General features: G+C 42.4%; 1 protein-coding gene across 2 annotated transcripts; it reads left to right on the plus strand.

Moving 5' to 3' along the window:
- Positions 1–575: 575 nt before the first annotated feature.
- Positions 576–18,981, plus strand: ddx20 (DEAD (Asp-Glu-Ala-Asp) box polypeptide 20). 2 transcript variants are annotated; one of them, XM_030733332.1, is made up of 12 exons: positions 576–771; positions 5,443–5,537; positions 5,908–6,076; positions 6,170–6,284; positions 6,488–6,630; positions 7,104–7,242; positions 7,397–7,455; positions 16,157–16,239; positions 16,381–16,486; positions 17,259–17,360; positions 17,478–17,964; positions 18,076–18,981. In XM_030733332.1, the coding sequence occupies exons 1-12, from the start codon at positions 576–578 to the stop codon at positions 18,665–18,667; spliced, it is 2,286 nt and encodes a 761-aa protein (XP_030589192.1). In that variant the 3' UTR covers positions 18,668–18,981. The 2 variants fall into 2 exon arrangements, with proteins under 2 accessions (XP_030589192.1, XP_030589191.1); XM_030733331.1 differs by having other exon boundaries at positions 17,478–18,981.
- The last annotated feature ends 4,283 nt before the right edge of the window (positions 18,982–23,264 follow it).

Here is a 23,264-nt window from a genome sequence, read left to right on the forward strand (position 1 = left end):
AAGGGGTAATTTATGGATAGCTCTCTTTGCCTTTTTACTTGCACTCATTTAAAAAAACATTTCGAGATGTTAGCCTAACTGAGTTACTTAAGGATACAAACAGTGGGTAAATTGAGAATTAGCTCAGTGTCAGTGTTTCTAACTGTGCATAATGGTTCCTGATACCTATACAACTCCAAAAACACTGAAAAGAACAGGTGCAAAGACACAACAATGACACTGTGATTTATTGAATTAAATTCACCTTGAAAAGCTCATTCATGCTTTCTGTCCAACAGATCTATGAACCAGTTTAGAAATAAGAACTTTACTGTATTGCACCCCGAACAATCTGTAATTACAGTTACAATGTCTTGGCATGCTGAAAAACAACAGTCAAAAATTCATACAAAAAAAAAAAGGATGCGCAAGACTACTGATGACCTGTCTGAATATCAATATGTATATTTATCTTAAATCACTCAGATGATTGCCGCAAAGAAAATTATTCCCCCTCCGTGTCGCTAGAGGGGGATAAAGCGCAGCTGTGCCTCTGCTCTTTAACCGGGTTACCGGTAGTAAACAGTCCAGTAAATATGGCTACCTCCGCGAGGAAAGCAGCCCATGACATCGAAACGCGAAAGCGGACCGACGACGTGCTTCTGTCGGAGGGGATCGACTTTGGCTCACTGCTGCTGTCTCAGCCCGTGCTGGCCGGACTGTCCGCCGCAGGATTTCAGAAGCCGTCCCCGATCCAGCTCAAGGCGATCCCGCTGGGCCGCTGTGGACTCGGTGGGTGCAAAATAAAACTGCGGTGAGGTCCACACGTGTGTGTGGCAAGAATAATGTAGTCAGTACACACAAGTTATAATTTATTTATTTTATGAAAAACATGTGTGTTTGCACATGACAGCCTAAACAGTTTAAGATAAAATTAGGAATATTACACAGCAACAGTGTGAAATTTAAAATGTGTCAGGGTTCAGAATCACACATGACACATGACCGGCACTACAATTTGATTTTTTTTTTTTTCACTTAAAAAATGTTTTAATTTTTGTTGCAAAGCGTCTGAGAGTCGCAAGTATTCAGACCCACTGTCACGTGATTCATGCATTTTCTTCAGGAAATGCATTCTCTAGTTTTTAATAAATGCTATTACACCTCATAAAGACGCATCATTTCCGTCTAACGTGACTTGGAAAATCACATTTTTTCCACTTATTTGCAAATTTATACAGATCATTAATCTAGGACCTTAAAGCCACCCAAGGCTGTGGCTCAGTCGGGAGGTTGGTGGTTTGATCCCCAGTTCCTCTAGTCTGCATGTTGAAGTGTCATTGGGCAAGATACTGAACCCAGAGTTGCCCCCAATGCATCTCTTGGAGTGTGCGTGTGTGCTTAGGCACAGAAAAAAAGTACTTGTATGAATGTGTGTGTGTGAGAATGAGGCTTGCAGTAAGAAAGTGCTTTGAATGCTCAGAGTAGAAAAATGCTATAATCAGTAGAAGAACTCATTAATCATGGGTACGTGAAACTCTGTGCATAGAAACTTTACTCGGAGCTTATCAGGCTCTCTCTGAGTATACAGTTTCCAGAGCTCATGGCCGTGGCTCGACCAGCAAATCCAACCCTTTGCCTTCCAGCTCAGCTCACTTTATCACACCGGTCCAGCTAACTGGCTACATTACTGCTGACGTGGCACCATTGTGCCTGTCTATTTCTATTTTACCCAGACACACAAACACCTTTGCTAGGAGGTAATATGAGCACTAAAGTATATATGGTAGTTTATCTAATGTTTTTGACTTGGTCCCACCAGCTACCTGCAACATCTCCTTGCAGGGTGCTGCAAACACAGTGGATTTTAAATCAGAGAGTCACGATGTAATTGAAGTGGAGACCTTCAGCTTTAATTCAAAGGTTTTGACATGAGTATTGCATTAACTGTTTAGGATGGATATCCCATGTCTTTGCCTTGAGAAACTCTTGGGGTGCTTTTGCAGTCGGCTTTGGGTATTTTTCCCATTTGCGCTGTGAAGAGCTGTGCAATCAGTTTTCCAGCATTTGGGTGAATCTGAGCAGAGAGTATATGGCCCTGTACGCTTCACAATTCATCTTGCTGCCTCTGTCAGCAGTCACGTCATCAATAAACACATATATACAGTCATGGCCAAAAATGTTGGCACCTCTGAAAAATTTCCAGAAAATGAAGTATTTCTCCCAGAAAATGATTGCAATCACACGTTTTGTTATGAAATGTTCATTTCCTTTGCGTGTATTAGGAGAAAAAAAAAAAAAAAAAGAAGGAAGAAAAGCCAAAATCCATATAATTTCATGCTAAACTCCAAAAATGGGCCGGAAAAAATTACTGGCATCCTCAACTTAATATTTGGTTGCACACCCTTTGGAAAAAATAACTGAAATCAAACTCTTTCTATAACCATCAACAAGCTTCTTACACCTCTCAACTGGAATTTTGGACCACTCTTCTTTTGCAGACTGCTCCAAGTCTCTTATATTTGAAAGGTGCCTTCTCCCAACAGCAATTTTAAGATCTCTCTCTACAGGTGTTCACTGGGATTTAGATCTGGACTCATTGCTGGCCACATCAGAACTCTCCAGCACTTTATTTTCATCCATTTCTTTGTGCTTTTGAAGTGTGTTTGGGGTCATTGTCCTGCTGGAAGACCCATGACCTTGGACGCAAACCCAGCTTTCTGACACTGGGCCTTACATTGCAACCCAAAATCCTTTGGTAATCTTCAGATTTCATGATGCTTTGCACACAGTCAAGGAATCCAATGCCAGAGGCAGCAAAACAACCCCAAAACATCTTTGAACCTCCACCGTATTTGTCTGTAGGTACTGTGTTCTTTTCTTTGTAGGCCTCGTTCTGTTTTTGGTAAACAGTAGAATGACGTCCTTTACCAAAAAGCTCTATCTTGATCTCATCTGTCCACAAGACATTGACCCAGAAGGATTTTGGCTTACTCATGTACATTTTGGAAAACTGCAGTCCAGCTTTTTTATGTCTCTGTGTGAGCAGTGGGGTCCTTCTGGGTCTCCTGCCATAGCGTTTCCTTTCATTCAAATGTCGACGGACAGTTTGCGCTGACACTGATGCACTCTGAGCCTGCAGGACAGCTTGAATTTCTTTAGAACTTGATTGGGGCTGTTTATCCACCATCCGGACTATCCTGCATTGCAACCTTTCATCAATTTTTCTCTTCCGTCCATGTCCAGGGAGATTAGCTACAGTGGCATGGGCTGTAAACTTCTTGATTATGTTGCGCACCGTGGACAAAGGAACATCAAGCTCTCTGGAGATGGACTTGTAACCTTGAGATTGATATTTTTCCACAATTTTGGTTCTCAAGTCCTCTGACAGTTCTCTTCTCCTTTTTCTGTTCTCCATGTTTAGTGTGGCACACAGAGTGCAAAGATTGAGTCAACTTCTCTCCTTTTTATCTGGTTTCAGGTGTGATTTTTTTTTTTTTTTTTTTTTTTTTTTTTATATTGCCCGCATCTGTTACTTGCCACAGGTGAGTTTAAATGAGCATCAAATGCTTGAAACAAAGTTTTTTACCCACAATTTTGAAAAGGTGCCAACAATTCTGTCTGGCCCATTTTTGGAGTTCAGTGTGAAATTATACAAATTTTGGCTTTTTTTTTTTTTTTTGTGTGTGTGTTTTTCCAATACACACAAAGGAAATGAACATGTGCATAACAAAATGTGTGATTACAATAGTTTTCTGGGAGAAATACTTTTCTGGAAAATTTTCAGGGTGTCAACGTTTTCGGCCACGACTGTACATGCCTATGACATAACATCATCTCCACAATGTTTGATGGATCTTCTATATTGTTTTTTACTCCTTAAAAATAGCTTAATGTGGCCCATTGACTTAGCAAACATACTTAGTATTGCATTTTAATGTTTCTCTTTATCTGAATATATATTTTTATACAATATCCAGTTACTTTTTTCAGCTTCTAACTTAGGAATCCAAATCTAGATAAATTATGAAACACTAGAGCACCTTAAACTGGGTTAAAACCACTCATCAGATGAACTCATTTTTAATCCTAATAACCTTCTTGATCTTAGAAATGCTGTCACAATATTGTTACTAAATGCTGTTAAGACTATTTTTTTTTCCAGTGATCAGTGAATTTTATTGTTAGAAAAATGTAAAGTTTCCAGTTACTCTAACTATACTACACTCAGACTGTACCCTGATTTTTCCCTCTACAAGTAGTTTCAAACTTGTCTCAAAAACATGCAACCCTGATCCCCAAAAAGTTGGGACACTGTGTAAAATGTAAATCAAAACAGAATTTGCAAATCTCATAAACCCATATTTTATTCACAATAGAACATAGAAAACATCAGATGTTTAAACTGAGAAAATGTCCTATTTTATCAAAAAAAAAGATGGTAAATTTGAATTTGATGGTAGCAATACGTCTCATGTAGGCCCGTGTATCATCCCCTCGTCTTTTAACAAGAGATCATAAACATCTGGCAACTGAGGAGACCAGTTGCTGGGAGAGGAATGTTGCCCCATTCTTGTCTGATACCAGATTCTCGCTAATTAGTTGAAAAATATTGCTCCAGCTGTTTCTTTTTAGTGCCATTTACTTTTCCAGCCCAACTTTTCCGAGACATGCTGCTGCCATCAAATTCAAAATGAGCTAATATTTTTCATTAAACAGTAAAATATCTCAGTTTAAACATTTGATATGTTTTTCCATGTTCTATTGTGAATAAAATATGGGTTTTTAAGATTTGCAAATCATTGCATTCTGTTTTTGGAGTTGGGGTTGGTTATAGTTAAAGTTCAGGAAGCTGGTTTAATAACTATATCATTCATTATTCAAGCTAAAAGCCAAATATTTACTTGTTTCAGCTTGAATATGAGAATATGTCAAATGACAATAAGTCTTTTAGGTTTAAAAGTATTAAAGTATTTTAGTTGGAAAAGCTCAGCACAACTAAATTAGACTCTGGGAAATTGTGAATTATTTTTTTTTAATCATTTGTGGAGAAATATCAGTTGAAATAACTTCAGGCTTTGGGCCTTATTTCAGCTACTGTGGATATCACACTGTGATTCTAAATCACTCTTTGAGAACAAAACCATTTGTTGCTCTTGAACATCTTACTGCTTTTTTAGTCTATGAAGTTGGTAAAGAGGTGCCTGGGATATATAGTTGCTTGGAGGTTGCCTGTGTGTTGAAAAAGCTCTTGGGCTCACCTGTGTATGCAGAATGCAGTCAGTTTCATTGTACTTGAGGTAAACACCTGCGAGAGCGACAAACTGTGACAGGAGGCAATTGATTTAATGCAGAAGCTCAGGCACTTCTAGCACCAATACTGCACCCAAACAAGAGTAATTAATTGCCGATACCAAAGCACAGTGTTAATGTGCATCACTCACTGAGAGTCTCTCCTTTTAGATTTGATTGTACAGGCCAAGTCCGGCACAGGAAAGACATGCGTGTTCTGCACTATCGCCCTAGACTCTTTGGTCCTGGAGAATCCTTCAACCCAGGTCAGTGTTACATAGAAAAATGTTTAATGTTTATTTATAAGGATATATGTTTAGAACCTTCCCTGGCTCTCAAGTGGTTAAAGTAAAGCCTTGTCAGATGGGGGGAAAGGGGAAGTTTTATTATTTAATCATTTCATGACAGGCAGATGGTCTTCTGTTGAGTTTAAGCTGCTTAGTGTGAAGTGCATAAATGAAAGGGAACAGTGATTGATAAAGAGGTACACCTGGTCCTGTTGAACATACATAATCTTATTAGCTCTGCTGGGGTCTTACTGTCCATCCTTAATCTTCTCCCAATCAAGTCTAAGTGGGATTTTTACATTTTTATTTAATTTTTTTTTTACATTTTGAACCTTTTCCCCTCCTGCAGGTTCTTGTGCTGGCTCCTACACGTGAGATAGCAGTGCAGATCCACTCAGTGGTGATGGCCATAGGCTGTGCCATGGAGGGCCTGGAGTGCCATGTTTTCATTGGCGGCAGGCCTGTGAGTCAAGACAAACCCCACCTGAAGAAGTGTCATATAGCCGTGGGCTCACCTGGTAGGATGCCAGGATGTTAGTCAGCAGTACTGGGTCATGTAATCGCCGTGCTGCTCTTCTTGTTTTGTAACAGTGCTCTGGTTGTGTGCTCAGGTCGCATCAAGCAGCTTATCGAGTTGGGCATGTTGTCAACAGCCAGCGTCAGACTGTTTGTTCTGGATGAGGCAGACAAGCTGCTGGAGGAGGGCAGCTTCCAGGAGCAGATAAAGTAAGAGGATATAATTTCTGTGATTATGCTTCAGTTTAATAACTTTTATGTTATGGCAGCAGGCTGCTGCAGCAAGCTCAGATTGCTTTTCAGCCAGTGCGTTTAGACCGAAGCCGTTTATAGAGACTTTTTAAAAATAAATTGCGTCCACATTTACAAACCAATCTAACCTGAATTTCACTGATCGCCCCGGTCCTCTTTAGCTGGATCTTCTCCTCTCTGCCTGTGAACAAACAAATGCTCGCGCTATCTGCCACCTACCCAGAATCCCTTGCTCAGCACCTTACGCGCTACATGAGAGAGCCCACCTTTGTAAGACTAAATCCAAGTGACATGGGCCTGAAAGGTAAGACATGATAAAAATAAATGTAACTGAAAAGATGAAAGATTCCTGAGTGTTGGCCTGTCTTGAAGGTTTTTGTTTGCATGTTTAAAGCAACAGAGACTCTGCATGATAAGACTACACGGATGAGATAACCAAGTTTGAAATCTGACACGTTTGATGAGATTATTTCCTGGCACAAAATTCTTGAGGGGTGTGATGTGATTGACAGTAATCAGACTAAGTTAAAGCACTGATATTAAAAGCACTCTTCTCTTTGACAGGACCCCATTTTAAGATCTGTGCTTATTTTAAATGAATGGCAGGAAATGGATGTAGCTGAAGCTCATAAAACGAGCCTTTTAATTCGCACACATCACCGACAGAGCAGGTCCCACTTGAAGCACTTTGGATGAAAAAAGGCAAAAAGTTGTTAGGTCAGTTTTGAATTAATGACTCGTTGAATCATTTGTGTTGTCCTTGGGTCTCCCTGTCAGGTCTGAAGCAGTATTACAGGCTGGTTCAGTCCCACCCTTTACCTCACAGGGTTTTCGAGGAGAAGGTGCAGCACTTACTAGAGCTGTTCAGTAAAATCCCCTTCAACCAAGCCCTGGTGTTTTCCAACTTGCACACACGGTATGATTATATTTATTACCAAGAAAAAGTATATTTCAGCTTTGTGTAGTGCCTAATTTATACAGAATTAAATCAGTACTTAGATCTGGTAATTGATTATATATACTTTAAAGAAAAGTTTCTAAAGTACTGCTTTGCTGGATTGCTTCCACAGGGCTCAGCACCTGGCAGACATCCTGTCCTCCAAAGGCCTGCCTGCTGTTTGCATCTCTGGTAAGACTACCTCTGGAAAAAAACGAAATATTTATGTGAAGTGTAGTAATCTTAGGATGGGTCAAGAAAAATAAATTGATGGAACCTTGGATATTTGATTTATATTTTAATTATTGATTTCTATCTTCATATTTGATCTTTCTTTTTTTTTTTTTTTTTTTTTTTTTTTTTTATAAATTTTATTTTAAATTTTCAAGATTAGAACATACAGACAAACAAACAGAACCCAGATGCACAAGTTATACATAAAACATTCCAGTTGACAAATGGTGTACCCACACAGCAAATGTATATAAAGTCACATACATGAGAGTACATACACCCATTGAGGGGCAACCGAGGGGAGAGTCCACGACAAAGTATGTTCAGCTTAATCTAGTCTGTGAAAAGTGTTCCAGGAAGGGATTCCAGTAGTATGAAAAAGTGTCTTTAGAGCCTTTACGAAGTCTTTCCATCTGTATTATGGACATCATGTCCGTCACCCAAAGGCGAAATGAAGGGGAAGCAGAGGACCTCCAGTCCCTCAGGATTAGTCTCTTGGCAACAATCAGTCCCAGTTCCAGTGGTTGCCGCATTGTAGCGGGTATAGTCCCCTGCGCTCGAGGGCATCCAAAAATTATAAGTTCTGGTTCAGGTTGTATGGGAGTCTTGTATGCTTTGGAGTACCAGTCAAACACTTTAGACCAAAGACCCTTTAATGAAGGACAAGACCAAAAAGCATGAGACAGTGTGCCTTCAGAGATGTTACACCTGTCACATATGGGGGAGACAGAGGGATAAATCTTATGCAATCTGACCTTTGAGTAGTGTAACCGATGCGTGATTTTAAACTGAATTAGCTGATGTCTGCTGTTTATTGAACACGAGCGAATTTTGGAGAGGCATCTGTTCCATAAGGGTTCAGGGATCGTTATCCCTAGCTCGTTTCCCCAGGCCTCCCTGATTTTTGTGGTGTGTGCTACAGTGTGGTCACTAAGTAGATGTACAATTCTTGTAATGAGATGTCTAGAGTCAGGGGAACTCACAAGTATGTCAAGAACACCGTGCTCCCGTGGAAAGGTGTCAAAGTTCTCAATTTTTGACTTAATGTAATGCCTGACCTGCAGATATCGAAAGAAGTGTGAATGGGGCAGATTGTATTTTTCTTTCAATAGGCTGAATGATGCAAACTTATTGCCAATATACATGTCCTTAATCGACACTAGCCCCTTTTCCCTCCAATCATGATAAGCTTTGTCCTGCCAAGGAGGCAAGAAACTGTGGTTAAAGCAAAACGGCGTCTGTGCTGATGTATTTGGTAATGCAAGGAAGGTCCTGATCTGATTTAGGATTCTTACTTCGTGTCTTAACACAAAGCTCAAATTTCGATAGGCTTCTGGTTTTTCGAGGCGGGCAAACAGCATAGCTGGTAGGGAGGAGTTATTCACCAGATTGGATTCCATCTTGAGCCACAGAGGGAAATTCATCCCTGGGTTACCCGGGAGGCCCTGTTGCCAATACATTAGTGCTCTGATATTGGCAGCCCAGTAATAGTGTTTAAATACAGGTAGGCCCAGACCTCCCTCCTCCCTCGGCCTCTGTAAATGCACTCTAGAAATCCTAGCATTTTTCCCATTCCATATATAGGATTGAATGATCGAATCCAGGTCCTTGTAGAAAGTCGCTGTAAGATAAATAGGAAGATTTTGACATAAATACAAGAACCTAGGTAGGGAGATCATTTTGATCGAATTAATGCGTCCAATCATTGACAGAGGCAAAGTCTTCCAGTACTCAATATTTTGCTTTAATCCTGATATAAACTCTGCGAAGTTTAGTTTGAATATAAGTTTGGGGTCTTTGGGTATAGTAAGACCGAGATAGGTAAGATGGCTCTCAACCACTTTAAATGGGACTTTTTGTAAGAATCCAGATGGGAACGTGTTGGAAAGAGGCATCAACTCACTCTTTGACCAATTGATTGTATACCCGGAAATTTTACTGAAGGATGTAATCAGACTGAGGAGGAGGGGGACAGATTTTACAGTGTCGTGCAAATATAATATCACATCATCGGCGTATAAACTAATGAGTGTCTCAACACCACCGACTCGGAGGCCTTCTATGTGCGGGTGCGCCCTGATTGCCGCAGCAAGTGGTTCCAATGCAATAGCAAAAAGTGCTGGTGACAGCGGGCAGCCCTGCTGAACTGAGCGCTGTAGGCGAAATGGAGCTGACCGGTCATTATTTGTCAGGATGGAGCACATGGGTTCTTGATATATCAGTTTCACCCAGGAGATGAAAGTCTCGCCAAACCCAAACCTGCGCAATGATTCAAACATGAACGGCCATTCTACCTGGTCAAAGGCTTTGTGTGCGTCAAGGGCCAGAATAGAGGCATTAGTATTTTTATGATCGAAGTATACAGTGTTAAGTAGTCGTCTTACGTTAAAAAAAGATAACCTGCCAGGGATAAACCCTGTTTGATCCGGATGAATGATAGATGCTAAACATTTATTCAATCTAGTGGCCAAAATTTTTGTGATTATCTTGCGATCAACATTTTGCAATGCAATTGGCCTAAAGCTGGCCGGGTCGGTTTTGTCCCTCCCCTTTTTAGGAAAAAGAGAAATGTTAGCCTCATAAAGAGTTCTGGGCAGTTTTCCATCCTTTTTTGAAGCAGACATCATTCTAAACAAGAGTGGTGCAAGGAGGTCGCAAAATTTCTTATAGAAATCCGAACCAAAGCCGTCAGGCCCGGCTACTTTGCCTGATGGGAGGGATTTTATAGCTTCTGTGACCTCCTGAAGCGTCAAGTCGGACTCCAGATAGTCCCTGTCAGACTTATTCAGTTTAGGCAACGGGAGGGAATCGAAAAAATCATTAAAATCGGATTGTGTTGCATTATTCTCGGAGGAATACAGGTTAGCATAGAACTCTCTGAATCTACGATTTATGTCGGCAGGGTTGGTTAAGAGCACGCCGGATTTTGACTTAATGCTATAAATTGATCTCGCGGCTTGGGCACCCTTGAGCTGTAGTGCTAACAATTTGCCGGGCTTATCTCCAAGCTCAAAATTCTTCTGTCGTAGTTTCCAAAGCAAATTGCTAACCTGGCTGCTCATAATTTCGTTATATTCATATCTAAGTTTAAGTATTTCCTTATAGTCGCCAGGTGATTCAGAGATTTGGTACTTTCTTTCCAGGTTGGAGAGGGCGCAATTGATTTCAAATAGGCGTTTATCTCTTTCTTTTTTAAGGGCTGAAGTGTAGGAAATTATTTCGCCGCGCAGAACAGTCTTTAATGCTTCCCACAAGATGGGGTCTGATACTTCACCATTATCGTTTATTTCTATAAAGTCCTTTAGTTTGGAGGTTATGTTTTTAACAAAGTTATCATCGTTAAGAAGGTTTGCATTAAGTCGCCAGGAATAACCCTCCCTAGGGAGGGACAGATTTAGTGATATGGCTAGGGGGCAATGATCAGAAATCAGTATGTTATGATATTTAGAGTCGGCGATTTGAGAAATAAGATTGTTACTTATTAAAAAATAATCAATCCTGCTATAGGATTTATGCACATGTGAGTAAAATGAGTACTCTCTACTCGTAGGATGTTGAGCCCTCCAAATATCAACCATATTCCTTGCTTTGAGAAGATTATTTAGAAGTTTGGTAGACGCCGTTTCTGATGCTGGTCGTTTAGATGATCTGTCAAGAAAGGGGTCAAGATAACAGTTTAAGTCCCCTGCTATTATTACTTTTGAATGGCTATCATCGGGAAGCAGGTCAAAAACTTTTCTAAAAAAATTAGGATCATCTGAATTTGGGCCATAAACATTAAGGAGAGTTAATGGTTCCGAGTTTATGGTGCCAGTTACCATCACGAATCTGCCCATAGGGTCACTGACCACAGATGATGTCTGAAATGGGATATTCTTTCTCAATAATATGGCCACACCACGAGCATGAGAGGTGAACGGCGACTGGTATATCTGAGACACCCAACTACACTTTAGTCTATGTTGTGCATCTTTTCTAATATGGGTCTCTTGTAGGAAAACAATGTCTGCAGTTAAGGACTTCAGGTGTTTAAAAATTTTCCCCCTCTTCATTGCACTGCCCAAACCTTTTACATTCCATGAAATCAGTTGCAGATTTCTCCCCTCTGTCCGCCCCCCACCACGAACATCAGTCATTGAACGCATATATTGTCGGAACTGGCAGTTTTGATGCTATGCGATACAGACAGATAACACATGCGCATCTGGGTAGAACGAAACAAACAATTAACACACACCTCGAGCCCCCCCCCCCCCCACATCACGGCGTCTGCGGAACGCGACGCACATCCCCCCCCCCTAAGCAAAACAGGAGCTGCCGGACAGATAGCGGACCGTACACAGTCCAGTCGCGACGACCCCCACCACAACAAACATTAAACTGGCATAAGAACTAAACAACTCTACCAGATAATCTTAAAATGTATTTTCTGAAAGAACAGACCCAGGTTATTCAGCATGCGTTCAGGGCGTCCGTACGCTATTAAAAATATAGTTCGTCAGAAAAACCACTGCATGACGGAGGCGGCTAAGGGGCTCGACACACGGGGAGCGACGTCGCTCGCTCTCCATTCATTTCCTATGGAGCTTGTGCGATGAGGCGACAATCGCTTGCCCTCCTCCAGCTAAGCGACCGGCGACATTCGTGCATGTGAAATTTCGAGCTCGTACACGTAGACGTGCACACGCGACCAGGCGACGCGACACAACAAAGTTGGAAAATGTTCTACTTTTGTCGCTGTCGCGTGGCACTAAACCAATCAGCAAGAGTTTCATTGACTGACCAATGAGCGAAGAGTATGCTACACGCTGCAGTCTGCAACCACTTTCAGCAGGAAGGAAAGCATCGTTTTAGCTGTGTTTGACTTTCCTATATTATATGACACTTCACGCAGTGATTATCGAGTTACACATAAAAGGCAGCCATATGAGAACGTGTTGGTGCAAGACTAACGTTAAACAGACCGATAGAGAGGACTTTTGTGCTAATATAGGATGAACGCGAGGTTGTCTTTTTCTTTTGTAGAGGAGACTTAACAGCAAGATTTCTGTCAGTTCAAATAAAATCTTCAGACTCCTCATCTTTATTGGCGTGTCTGACACGGACTGCTTTTAAAATGTCTAAATCCCTCCAGTTTCATAACCAATCACATTTCTTGGAGACGAGTGACGTAAGAGCGCGATTCGCAAAGCTGCCGTCGCTATCGCCTCCCGTGTGTTCGGTTTCACCCCAGTGGCGATGCGACCCATTCGTCGCTGTCGTTTGTCGCTCCCCGTGTGTCGAGCCCATAACACCGGAGGGCCAGCACACCTTAAGACAGAAGAGAGGAAAAAGAAAGAAAGAACGCCACTTGGCTCACTATTCCCTTTCAGTCGTGCCGCCCATCCTCCGCAGGCGAGCCGCCTCCGCCTGAGCCGGGTCGCTGAAAACCTCAGGGGGGTTGCCATCAAGCCATTGCACCTGCAGCCGAGCCGGGTACCGCAGCTGGAACTTGATTCCGTTCCCTCTCAGGGCTTGCATCACGTTTCGAAAGGCGCGGCGCTGGCTCATTACTTCGCTGGTGTAGTCAGGAAAAATCAGAACTTTGTTCCCCTTATATTCCAACGGCTGCGTCCTGGCCAGGCGTAGAATTTGCTCTTTCATCTGAAAGTGATGTATTCGGGCGATGATGGTACGCGGTTTCTCACCCGCCGCCGGCTTGGGCCACAGAGAGCGGTGTGCGCGGTCGACCTTCAGTGGATGCGGGAAATGTTGTTTGCCCAGTAATTCGGGAATGAGCTTAGAGACAAACTCGGTTGGTCTCCCCTCTTCTGAGTTTTCTTTTACGCCAACGATTTTGATGTTGTGCCTGCGGGAACGCGCCTCCAAGTCCAGCAGTTTGGTTTGCTGCTGAGTTACAAGCTTTGTAAGCTCCGCACATTTCGTTTCAAGTTCCCCCAGACGCTCCTCGTGTGCGTTGATTGCTGATTCTTGGCCGGCCATGCGGTTCTGTAAGTCGGTCTGTGCAGCCAAGACAGACTGAAGCCTGGCTTCAAGGGCGTCGAAACGCTCATCAAGTTTCTCCAGAATTGAGGCTGACATATTTTTACATATTTCCTGGCACATTACGAGCATCTGGGTTTTGTCACCCGAAGCGCAGTCCCCAGTTTCGTTCACGGTCCCGCTGGCGAGGCCACTGCTAGCATTAGCCTCATTAGCACTAGCGCCGCCGATGTATCCGTCCATGGTCTTATTTTTCCCGGAATTTGTGGATTTTTTCAAAGGCGACATGATGCCCGGTTGCTAGTCGGGGGTGCAGGACCAGCGATGCTGGCTCCTAGATGTTTTTATCGTGGAATTTAAATATTTGTTTAAAGTTGTGGTGGAGAGCGCAAACCAACACGTCTACATCCTACAGCTGCGCACTAGCCTGATCTTTCTTTTTAAATGTTTAAATTTGATGCATTCCTAGACATGTGTACCAGCTGCTTTTGATTTTAGACATTGGAATTCAGACGTTTCTTGTATTCCTAACATCCTTTTGTAGTAATTAAATAACTAACCAAATAGTTATATACACTAAATTAAAAGGAACACTTTTTAATCAGTATAGCATCAATTAAAGTTCTAGGATATTGATCTGGTCAGTTAAGTCGCAGAGGAGGTTGTTAATCAGTTTCAGCGGCTTTGGTGTTAATGAAATTAACAGGAATGGTTTTATCCTCATCTTTTTTTTTTTTTACTAGTTTTGCATTGTGTCACTACTGGTAGCATGAGGTGATACCTGGACCCTGCAGAGGTTGCACGGGTATTTCAACTCCTCCAGGATGGCACATCAATACGTGCCATTGCCAGAAGGTTTGCTGTGTCTCCCAGCACAGTCCTCAAGAGCATGGAGGAGATTCCAGGAGCAGTTACTCTAGGAGAGCTGGACAGGGCTGTAGAAGGTCCTTAACTCATCAGCAGGACTGGCATTTCCTCCTCCATGCAAGGAGGAACAGGATGAGCACTGCCAGAGCCCTACAGAATGACCTCCAGCAGGACACTGGTGTGAATGTCTCTGACCACACAATCAGAAACAGACTTACTGAGGATGGCCCGAGGGTCTGATGTCCTCTAGTGGGCCCTGTGCTCACTACCGTGGAGCCTGAATGGCACTTGTCTTAGAATACCAGAATTGGCAGGTCCACCATTGAAGCCCTGTGCTTTTCACATGTGATAAACCTGAAAGAGTCTGGAGAAGCCGTGGCGAACGTTATGCTGCCTGTAACATTGTTCAGCACGACTGGTTTGGTGGTGGTGGGGGCTCAGAGATGGTCTGGGGAAGCATATTCTTGGAGGGATGCAAAGACCCTACAAGCTAGGCAAGAGCACTTTGACTGCCATTAGCATGAAATCCTTGGACCCATGGCCAGACCCTACGCTGGTGCAGTAGATCCTGGGTTCCCCCTGGTGCACAACAATGGCTGGCCTCATGTGCCGAGACTGTGCAGGCAGTTCCTGGAGGATGAAGGAATTACTGGTGCCAACACTCGCCTGACCTGAACACCTCTGGGACAAGTTAGCAAAATGGACTAACCTGCTGCATCATTTTTTCACTTTGATTTTAGGAGTGTCTTTGAATTCAGCTCTCTGTAGGTAGATAATTTTTATTTCCATCAAACGAGCAAATATAAGGTGACCATCAGCAGCCATGTAATTTAGCACAACCATGAGAAACATGTATCATGCAAATATCATCTGGCTCTGTCCTAAAGTAATCATGTTCTGGGCCACCAGCAAATAAATATGCAGGAAAAAAACTCCTTTCTCTGGCAGGGTGGTGTAAGAGCCTTCAATTGAATAACAACTGTAGTTATTTCTAAGTTATTTAACCCTAACTGATGCAATGTTGGCTGCTCATTTCTTAAACAACCATGTTGGAAGACATATCCCATGATCATGGAAAAGATGTTCCTTGGAGGGGTGAAATTATTGGCCTGTATCCAGTAATGAGAACTAATGAGATTACTGAAATTGCTAAAATGAGTTTAAGAACTGCCAAATTAACTATTAAAACCTGGAAGGATAGCGGTGAACAGTCATCTTCAAGAAAGAAATATGGTTGAAAAAAAATCTTGAATAACTGATCAGAGATCACTTCAACGTTTGTGCCCAAAAAATTAGGTCAGCTGACCACCTGAATGTACTGAATGACCAGGTTTTCCCATCTGTGGATTTATTTTCTTCCCTGATCAGTTGGGCGTATTGACTGTGATGACTGTGTGCATCGAGCTCAAATTGTGAAAGAGCAATTCAGGGAGCGTGAGCCATTTTCAGCTTTCACCCCCGATGAGAATCTTTGGAATATGCTTGAAGAAGACATGATGCAGCAGTTCGACTCTCCCCTCATCAGCATAAAGTCTTGGCAAAAAATGAATACTATAAATGTTGTGACAGTGCATAAAACAATCATGCATTGAATGTGTTCCATCATCAAAGCTAAAGGTTGTCCAACAAAATGTTAGACAACATGTAAGTAACACACTATGTTTTACATTTTAATAGTACACGTCTTTAAATCCTCAAGCAGTGCTGTGAATGGGTTCATTTTTAATGCTTCCATGCCAGCAATACATTGCAGAAGACTTTCAGTTGATGTCAGATTTAATGAGGTGTTGTGTCACCCTGATCTCTGCAGGTGGTCTGAGTCAGGACCAGAGACTGGAGGCAATGTCAAAACTGAAGCAGTACCAGTGCAGAGTGCTCATCTCCACTGACCTGGTGAGATGCAAACGTCTTCCATCGTAATGCTTTCCACGCGTCTGCATTAAATTTTCTTATAAATTGTTCTGTTAGCCATATAAACTTATGAATAATGTGTTTATTTTTTATTTTTTTAATATATTCCTTTCCCTACTTCAGACATCAAGAGGTATAGATGCAGAGAAGGTCAACTTGGTGATAAACCTGGATGTGCCGCAGGATTGGGAAACTTACATGCACAGAATTGGACGAGCTGGGCGTTTCGGTTAGTCTGCAGTGACGCTTTAGAGGCAGTGAAATTCAGTGTCGCATGTCATTCAGCATTTTCACCTTGCCACATCACCTAGCAAGGCAGACCAGGTGGCTAATGACACTGCAGGGGGAGAATATGTTTGCAGAGAAATTGCATCATTTTTTGCAGAATTTATCCTCCCTCCAGCTCACATTTTGAAAGAAACAACATTCTTTACTTGTGTAATTTTTCCATCTGGCTTGATGCAAAAAACAGACTAGAATAGCTTCAGGATAATTATTACCTGGAGTTTATAAAAGAGATTAAATGGTTAGTCAGGATGCCTTCAATTCTAGTGGCCATTCAGAAGCACATTTTCAACATTAAAATTACAAAAACATTCCTGTTGCTTTTCTCCTGGGGATGTATGCCTTTGACCTGCTGCGGTATGCTGTTCTAAAAGAGATTTTATTTGAACATAGAAGATTTACTGGTATTTATTTTTTTTTTTTTACTTCAGTATAAATCATTTTTGAAGATTCTTTACGCTTTGAATTAATAGCATGTTTGACCCAGCCACCAAGGGCAAAACGTTCCCAGAGTCTGCATTTAATTTTATCCATCCTGACTTAACTTGTGTGTTTTCTTTAAATTGAGGTTATTCAATCTTAGTTTCCATATTCTGCCTCTAAGTGCATGTGTGTTTGTGCGCAGCTGCCATCCCATTATACACGACTCTTACATCCATCTTTATCCCTTCCTGTCATTTAAATGGGTCCTCATCAAGATTACATTTTGCTTGTAGGCACCCAGGGACTGGCTGTGACCTACTGTTGCCATGGTGAAGAGGAGAACAAGATGATGGCCATCGCTCAGAAGTGTGGCCTCAGTTTGGCCGCGCTGCCGTGTGAGTCCTGTTCACATGTGTCCGTGGGGTTTTTACATGCAGCATGTGCAACATCCTTTCAGTTTAATATTAATCAGGGAAAGTAATTCCAGTCTCATCTGTTTGCTGTCATTTTAGCTACAATAGAGGCTGGGCTGATGGATGAGCCATGCGACTGGGATGTCTGCACTGAAGCGTCCTCTCCAGGCTCGGTATCCCGGTTCTTTTCTAGAGCAGAGAAGAAGAGACGAACAAAGACTGACGTCTCTGCGTCTGATTCCATCGCGGATCGAGCTGTAGAGCCCAGCAGTCAAAGAAAACCAGAGAAGAACTATCCAAGACTCAGGCAAGAGGCACACAGTGAAGAAAATGCTAGAAAGATATCTTCCACAGAGGACTCTGTGCCGCAGAGTCCTCAAGCAACGCAGACTCGGAAAGAGCTGCAAGACAGTCTGCCAAAGATCCTTCCTCTCAGGTCGTTTAAGAATTGCAGGTCAAGGTTTGTGACCTTTGAGGACGCCGAGCGGGACTTCCGGGACTTCATCACTACCGGGCCGGGGAGATCGGTGGAGATCGTCAGAGAGTTCAGAGGCAGAGAGGATGGTGAACCTAATGATCAGAATGGGTATAAGGAGTATGTTACACTTAATGATGATGGAGCTGAAATATGTACACAAAATGTTGAATGGTTGAAATCGAAGTTTTCACCTCCAAGGCCAATTTCTGGTTCTTCTAGCTCTGAATCTGATATGGAGGATGATGTGACGCTGGGAAGTTCAAATGAGACTACAGGAGCTGAAAACAGAGCTATCACTAAGCCTCAGATAGCAACTACACATCCGCCTACTCCGCCCACACAGAAGGCAAGCCCCACTAGATCTAAAGCTTGTATTCCTTCTGCACCCCGAAAGTGTGACCAGACACTGTGTGCAACAAGTGGGAGAGCTACGCCTCCCCCTGAGAGCAATGAATCTGCACCGAGCATTAAATCAAGCAGGCAAACCAATCAGACAGCTCTGGCACAAGCTCGCCGAGAAGAATCGAAAAAAATGAAAAAAGAGATTTGGAAACAGAGCAAAAAGCTCTCAGAAGAGATGAAAAGGGAAACAAAGAGGGAAAAGAAAGAGGAAGAAGATTGCACTGACAAAGAGGACGAGTGGTGTGCTGAATCTTACTGGAGAGCCTGCTACAGATCCTGGAATGATTACTACGCCTCTGTGTCCCCTTTTCAAGAACAAGGTTACCAAAGCTACTATAGTGCAGCATACAACTGGATGGCAGCGTATCGAATGAATGCTGTCTACATGGAAGAATTGATGAAACACTGAATTGTGGATACTGTGAATAGGCCTTCCCAATCATTCTGTTTTCTAGCAATAGCGTGTCTTCAGTGAGCCAGAGTCCTTGTTTAAGTGAATTCTGAATAAAATTCATTAGAGCAGCAGAACTTGAATGGTTCATGTTTGCACTTTGGCTAGTATACGTTGCACTAAGATTTTTTTTTTCTCAATGTATTCATACCATATTTGATGTCAAATAATTTTCTAATAAATTACCAGCACAAAGCATGTATTTCAAAGCCAGACTATTTTGTTTTCTAATTGAGTTGTAATGTAAAAAAATCGAGTCCAATAAAAATATTAAAGTGCAGGACTGTGTCAGTCTGTGTGCTTTCTGTCCTGGCGGGACCCTCTTAGACCTACTGCAGTATATGGTTTATATGACTTGGACGCTGCAAAAGTTTGAGCCATCCCTAATTTATATCTTGCTAGGAAAGTGGGAAATGGGTGCAATGATTTATTGAAATTTGTGCAAACATAAATGGAAGTATAAAAGGCAAAAATAAAGTTTGAACATTTCTAACAGGCTTCAAAGTCAATATTTGGTATGACCGCCTTCATTTTTCAACCCAGCCTGAACTCTCTGAGGCAGTTTTCTTGTAATTTCTTTAAGTAGTCTTCATGAACAGTTCTCCGGGCTTCTTGAAGGACATTCAAAGCTGCTCTCTGGATGCTGGCTGACTTTTGTTTCGCTCTGTCAGGCTGATCCCACACTACTTCAGTAATCTTGAGGTCTGAGCTCTGTGTTGGCCGATCCATGATTGATAGTGCTCCATTGTGTGCTTTTGCTCTGATTTTCAGTGCAGGTCTTGTGTAATTTGACATACCTCAACCATTTCTCTGCATTTGCCTTCTTGGTGCTGTGCATCAGTAGCACAAAAACGAAATTTTTATGGCCATATAATTTTAAACTCTGGCTCTCTCCCATGTGCGTCTTTTGTCCCGTCTCCTTCCCCTCGCCCCAACCCGTTGTGGCAGATGCCTGCCCTTTCCTGAGCCTGGTCCTGCAAGAGGTTTCTTCCTGTTAAAATTGAGTTTTTCCTTCCCACTGTTGCCAAGTGTTCACTCATAGGGGGTCATGTCATTGAGCTTTTCTATGGCCTGGGGATGGCTCGGGTCTTCTGAGCTCCTGGTGGGCCGTGGATGGCCCGGGTCCCCTGGGTCTTTTCCTGCTTGCCTCTGGATCCAGATGGGGGTGGTTGCGGCTTCTTGCCCTCATTATTGAGTACGTTCCATGACAGAGGAACACACACATTACTACAAACTACAGTAAGATTGTATGTATGCATGTATGTATGCATTTATACAGTGCTCAAAAAAATAAAGGGAACACTTAAACAACACAATATAACTCCAAGTAAATCAAATTTCTGTGAAATCAAACTGTCCACTTAGGAAGCAACACTGATTGACAATCAATTTCACATGCTGTTGTGCAAATAGAATAGACAACAGGTGGAAATTATTGGCAATTAGCAAGACACACTCAATAAAGGAGTGGTTCTGCAGGTGGGGACCACAGACCACTTCTCAGTACCTATGCTGGCTGATGTTTTGGTCACTTTTGAATATTGGTGGTGCTTTCACACTCTTGGTAGCATGAGATGGACTCTACAACCCACACATGTGGCTCAGGTAGTGCAGCTCATTCAGGATGGCACATCAATGCGAGTTGGGCAAGAAGGTTTGCTGTGTCTGTCAGCGTAGTGTCCAGAGGCTAGAGGCGCTACCAGGAGACAGGCCAGTACACCAGGAGACGTGGAGGAGGCCATAGGAGGGCAACAACCCAGCAGCAGGACCGCTACCTCTGCCTTTGTGCAAGGAGGAACAGGAGGAGCACTGCCAGAGCCCTGCAAAATGACCACTAGCAGGCCACAAATGTGCATGTGTCTGCACCAACGGTTAGCAACCGACTCCATGAGGATGGTATGAGGGCCTGACGTCCACAGATGGGGGTTGTGCTCACAGCCCAACACCGTGCAGGACGCTTGGCATTTGCCAGAGAACACCAGGATTGGCAAATTGGCACCCTGTGCTCTTTACAGATGAAAGCAGGTTCACACTGAGCACATGTGACAGATGTGACAGAGTCTAGAGACGCCGTGGAGAGCGATCTGCTGCAGCATGACCGGTTTGGCAGTGGGTCAGTAATGGTGTGGGTGGCCTTTCTTTGGAGGGCCGCACAGCCCGCCATGTGCTCGCCAGAGGTAGCACGACTGCCATTAGGTACCGAGATGAGATCCTCAGACTCCTTGTGAGACCATAAGCTGGTGCGGTTGGCCCTGGGTTCCTCCTAATGCAGGACAATGCTAGACCTCATGTGGCTGGAGTGTGTCAGCAGTTCCTGCAAGATGAAGGTATTGAAGCTATGGACTGGCCCGCCCATTCCCCAGACCTGAATCTGATTGAGCACATCTGGGACATCATGTCTCACTCCATCCACCAACCACAGACTGTCCAGGAGTCGGCGGATGCTTTAGTCCAGGTCTGGGAGGAGATCCCTCAGGAGACCATCGGCCACCTCATCAGGAGCATGCGCAGGCATTGTAGGGAGGTCATACAGGCACGTGGAGGCCACACACACAATACTGAGCCTCATTTTGACTTGTTTTAAGGACATTACATCAAAGTTGGATCAGCCTGTAGTGTGTTTTTCCACTTAAATTTTGTGTGTGATTCCAAATCCAGGCCTCCATTGGTTAATAAATTTGATTTCCATTGATGATTTTTGTGTGAGTTTGTTGTCAGCACATTCAACTTTGTACAGAACAAAGTATTCAATGAGAATATTTCATTCATTCAGATCTAGGATGTGTTATTTAAGTGTTCCCTTTCTTTTTTTGAGCAGTGTATATATGTCACTGTGTATGTATGTATGTGCATCTATCCATCTTCTATTTTTTTTTTTCTTTCTGTTCTCTCCCTTTTTTTTGGCTGCTCTATCTCTCTTCTCTTCCTTCCTGTCTGTCAGATCTGGCAAGAATAAATAAAATAAAAATACAAATATTAACAAGAATAGCCTATAGAAAACTTATAGAGCTTTTCTTGTAAAAGCAAATATGTTTGGTACAACAATGCATTCGGACCATCATTCTGATAGCAAAAACTGCCGGACATGACAGGCCAAAAAAAGCTGGATACACTACTTATGATGCTGACCCCGTGCACAGGCTGCAGTAGATCCCCATATTTTCCTCTTCATCTCAGCACATCCCCCCCCAAATGTGAGAGCATTAAGATTTAATACTTAGACATGAATATTTGGGTCAAAAGGATTGCACTTTTGGAGGAGAAGAAGGATCTACAGTAAATATGTACGCATTTCCACACAATGACTTAAAGGTGGTTGAAGAAGGGAGCCCAGAGATTATGTATTAGTGGCAGATATAGATGTTTTATCAGGCGTTTCACAGTCGGGACACAAGACAAGGTCATAAATAATATCCAACACCTGACAAGTTACGCACAGCAGTAGTCTCAACAACGACAGGTGGCATAGGAGGGCAAAGCAAAGGGTGAGAGGAAAACCGAGCCCAGAAAAAAAGACAATCAAAGGAGAATACATAACAGAGAAAGAGAGACAAACACAACAACAGACCTGTTTTTGTTGTTTGTAAAGAAAAAAATGCAATCCTTTGACACTTTGAGCAGAATGTATGTTTACATATATTTCAAACTGTGTCATTTGTAACAGCAGCTGACACAAAACAACCTGTTTTGAAACAGGGAAGCAGGAAATTAACCACTGTCTTTACCTAAAAATAAAAAAAAATAAAGAATACAGGGAGCCTTGCTTCTGCCGATACTTGTCGTACCCTTGTTCTAGATTTAATAGATTCTAAATGTCAAACTTTATGCTGTGAATATGAAGAGACTGTCTCTAACCCCACTTTTAAAAGTACAGTGAAAAAGCTGTCTGTGCTTTCATGGTTTGTTTTTTTTTTTTCTCCATATAAATTTTGCACACAGTTTAACTAAACACTAAGACTGCATTTAGGCAGTTGTCCTTGTGTACAGTACTAAACTATCAGCAATAGTACTAAATCACTGCTAGGAATATCAGAGATAAAACACATCCTGTTCCAACTTGGTAGAATAGTTTCAGCTTTTTTTGTGGGGGGGGGGGGGGGGGGGGGGGGGGGTACTACCCTCAAGATTAAAGAGAACTAAAGCACAACACAGAATCAAAGGACCTTTTGAATCTTATGTAGAGATGCACTGATATTGCACCAATATGTTATATATTTCCACCTGATGGATGATGTGTGTTTTTCTAGGACTTAGTACAAATGTGTTGAACTGATTAAGCTTTTCAGATGTCTTCATGTTAAGATGATTCAGTGTATATATTTTTTTTAAAGCATTGTAATACATTTGCTGCTAGTTTGGCAGTTGTTTTAAACAGTCTTCTTCTCCAGAAAGAAATCATCAGCTACATGTGAGCAAACAACTCAATTTCCAGAACTGTCAGGATGCATATATTTACACATATATTTAACTTAAAAATAGTGCAAAGACAACATGAGAGATGCTGAAAATGAGGAATTTGGGGAAGTTAGTCACTTGGTAAAAAGGACGTGTGTTT

The sequence above is a fragment of the Archocentrus centrarchus genome, chromosome 7 (genome assembly GCF_007364275.1).
Source record: "Archocentrus centrarchus isolate MPI-CPG fArcCen1 chromosome 7, fArcCen1, whole genome shotgun sequence".
Classification (NCBI taxonomy): Eukaryota; Metazoa; Chordata; class Actinopteri; order Cichliformes; family Cichlidae; genus Archocentrus; species Archocentrus centrarchus.

Bases quoted from the DNA above. Each gene is read 5' to 3' on its own strand.
- ddx20 (XM_030733331.1), top strand. From the start codon at position 576: ATGGCTACCTCCGCGAGGAAAGCAGCCCATGACATCGAAACGCGAAAG. The intron at 6,077-6,169 runs GTAGGATGCCAG...TTGTGTGCTCAG, and splicing joins TATAGCCGTGGGCTCACCTG to GTCGCATCAAGCAGCTTATC. The intron at 16,487-17,258 runs GTTAGTCTGCAG...TTTTGCTTGTAG, and splicing joins TGGACGAGCTGGGCGTTTCG to GCACCCAGGGACTGGCTGTG.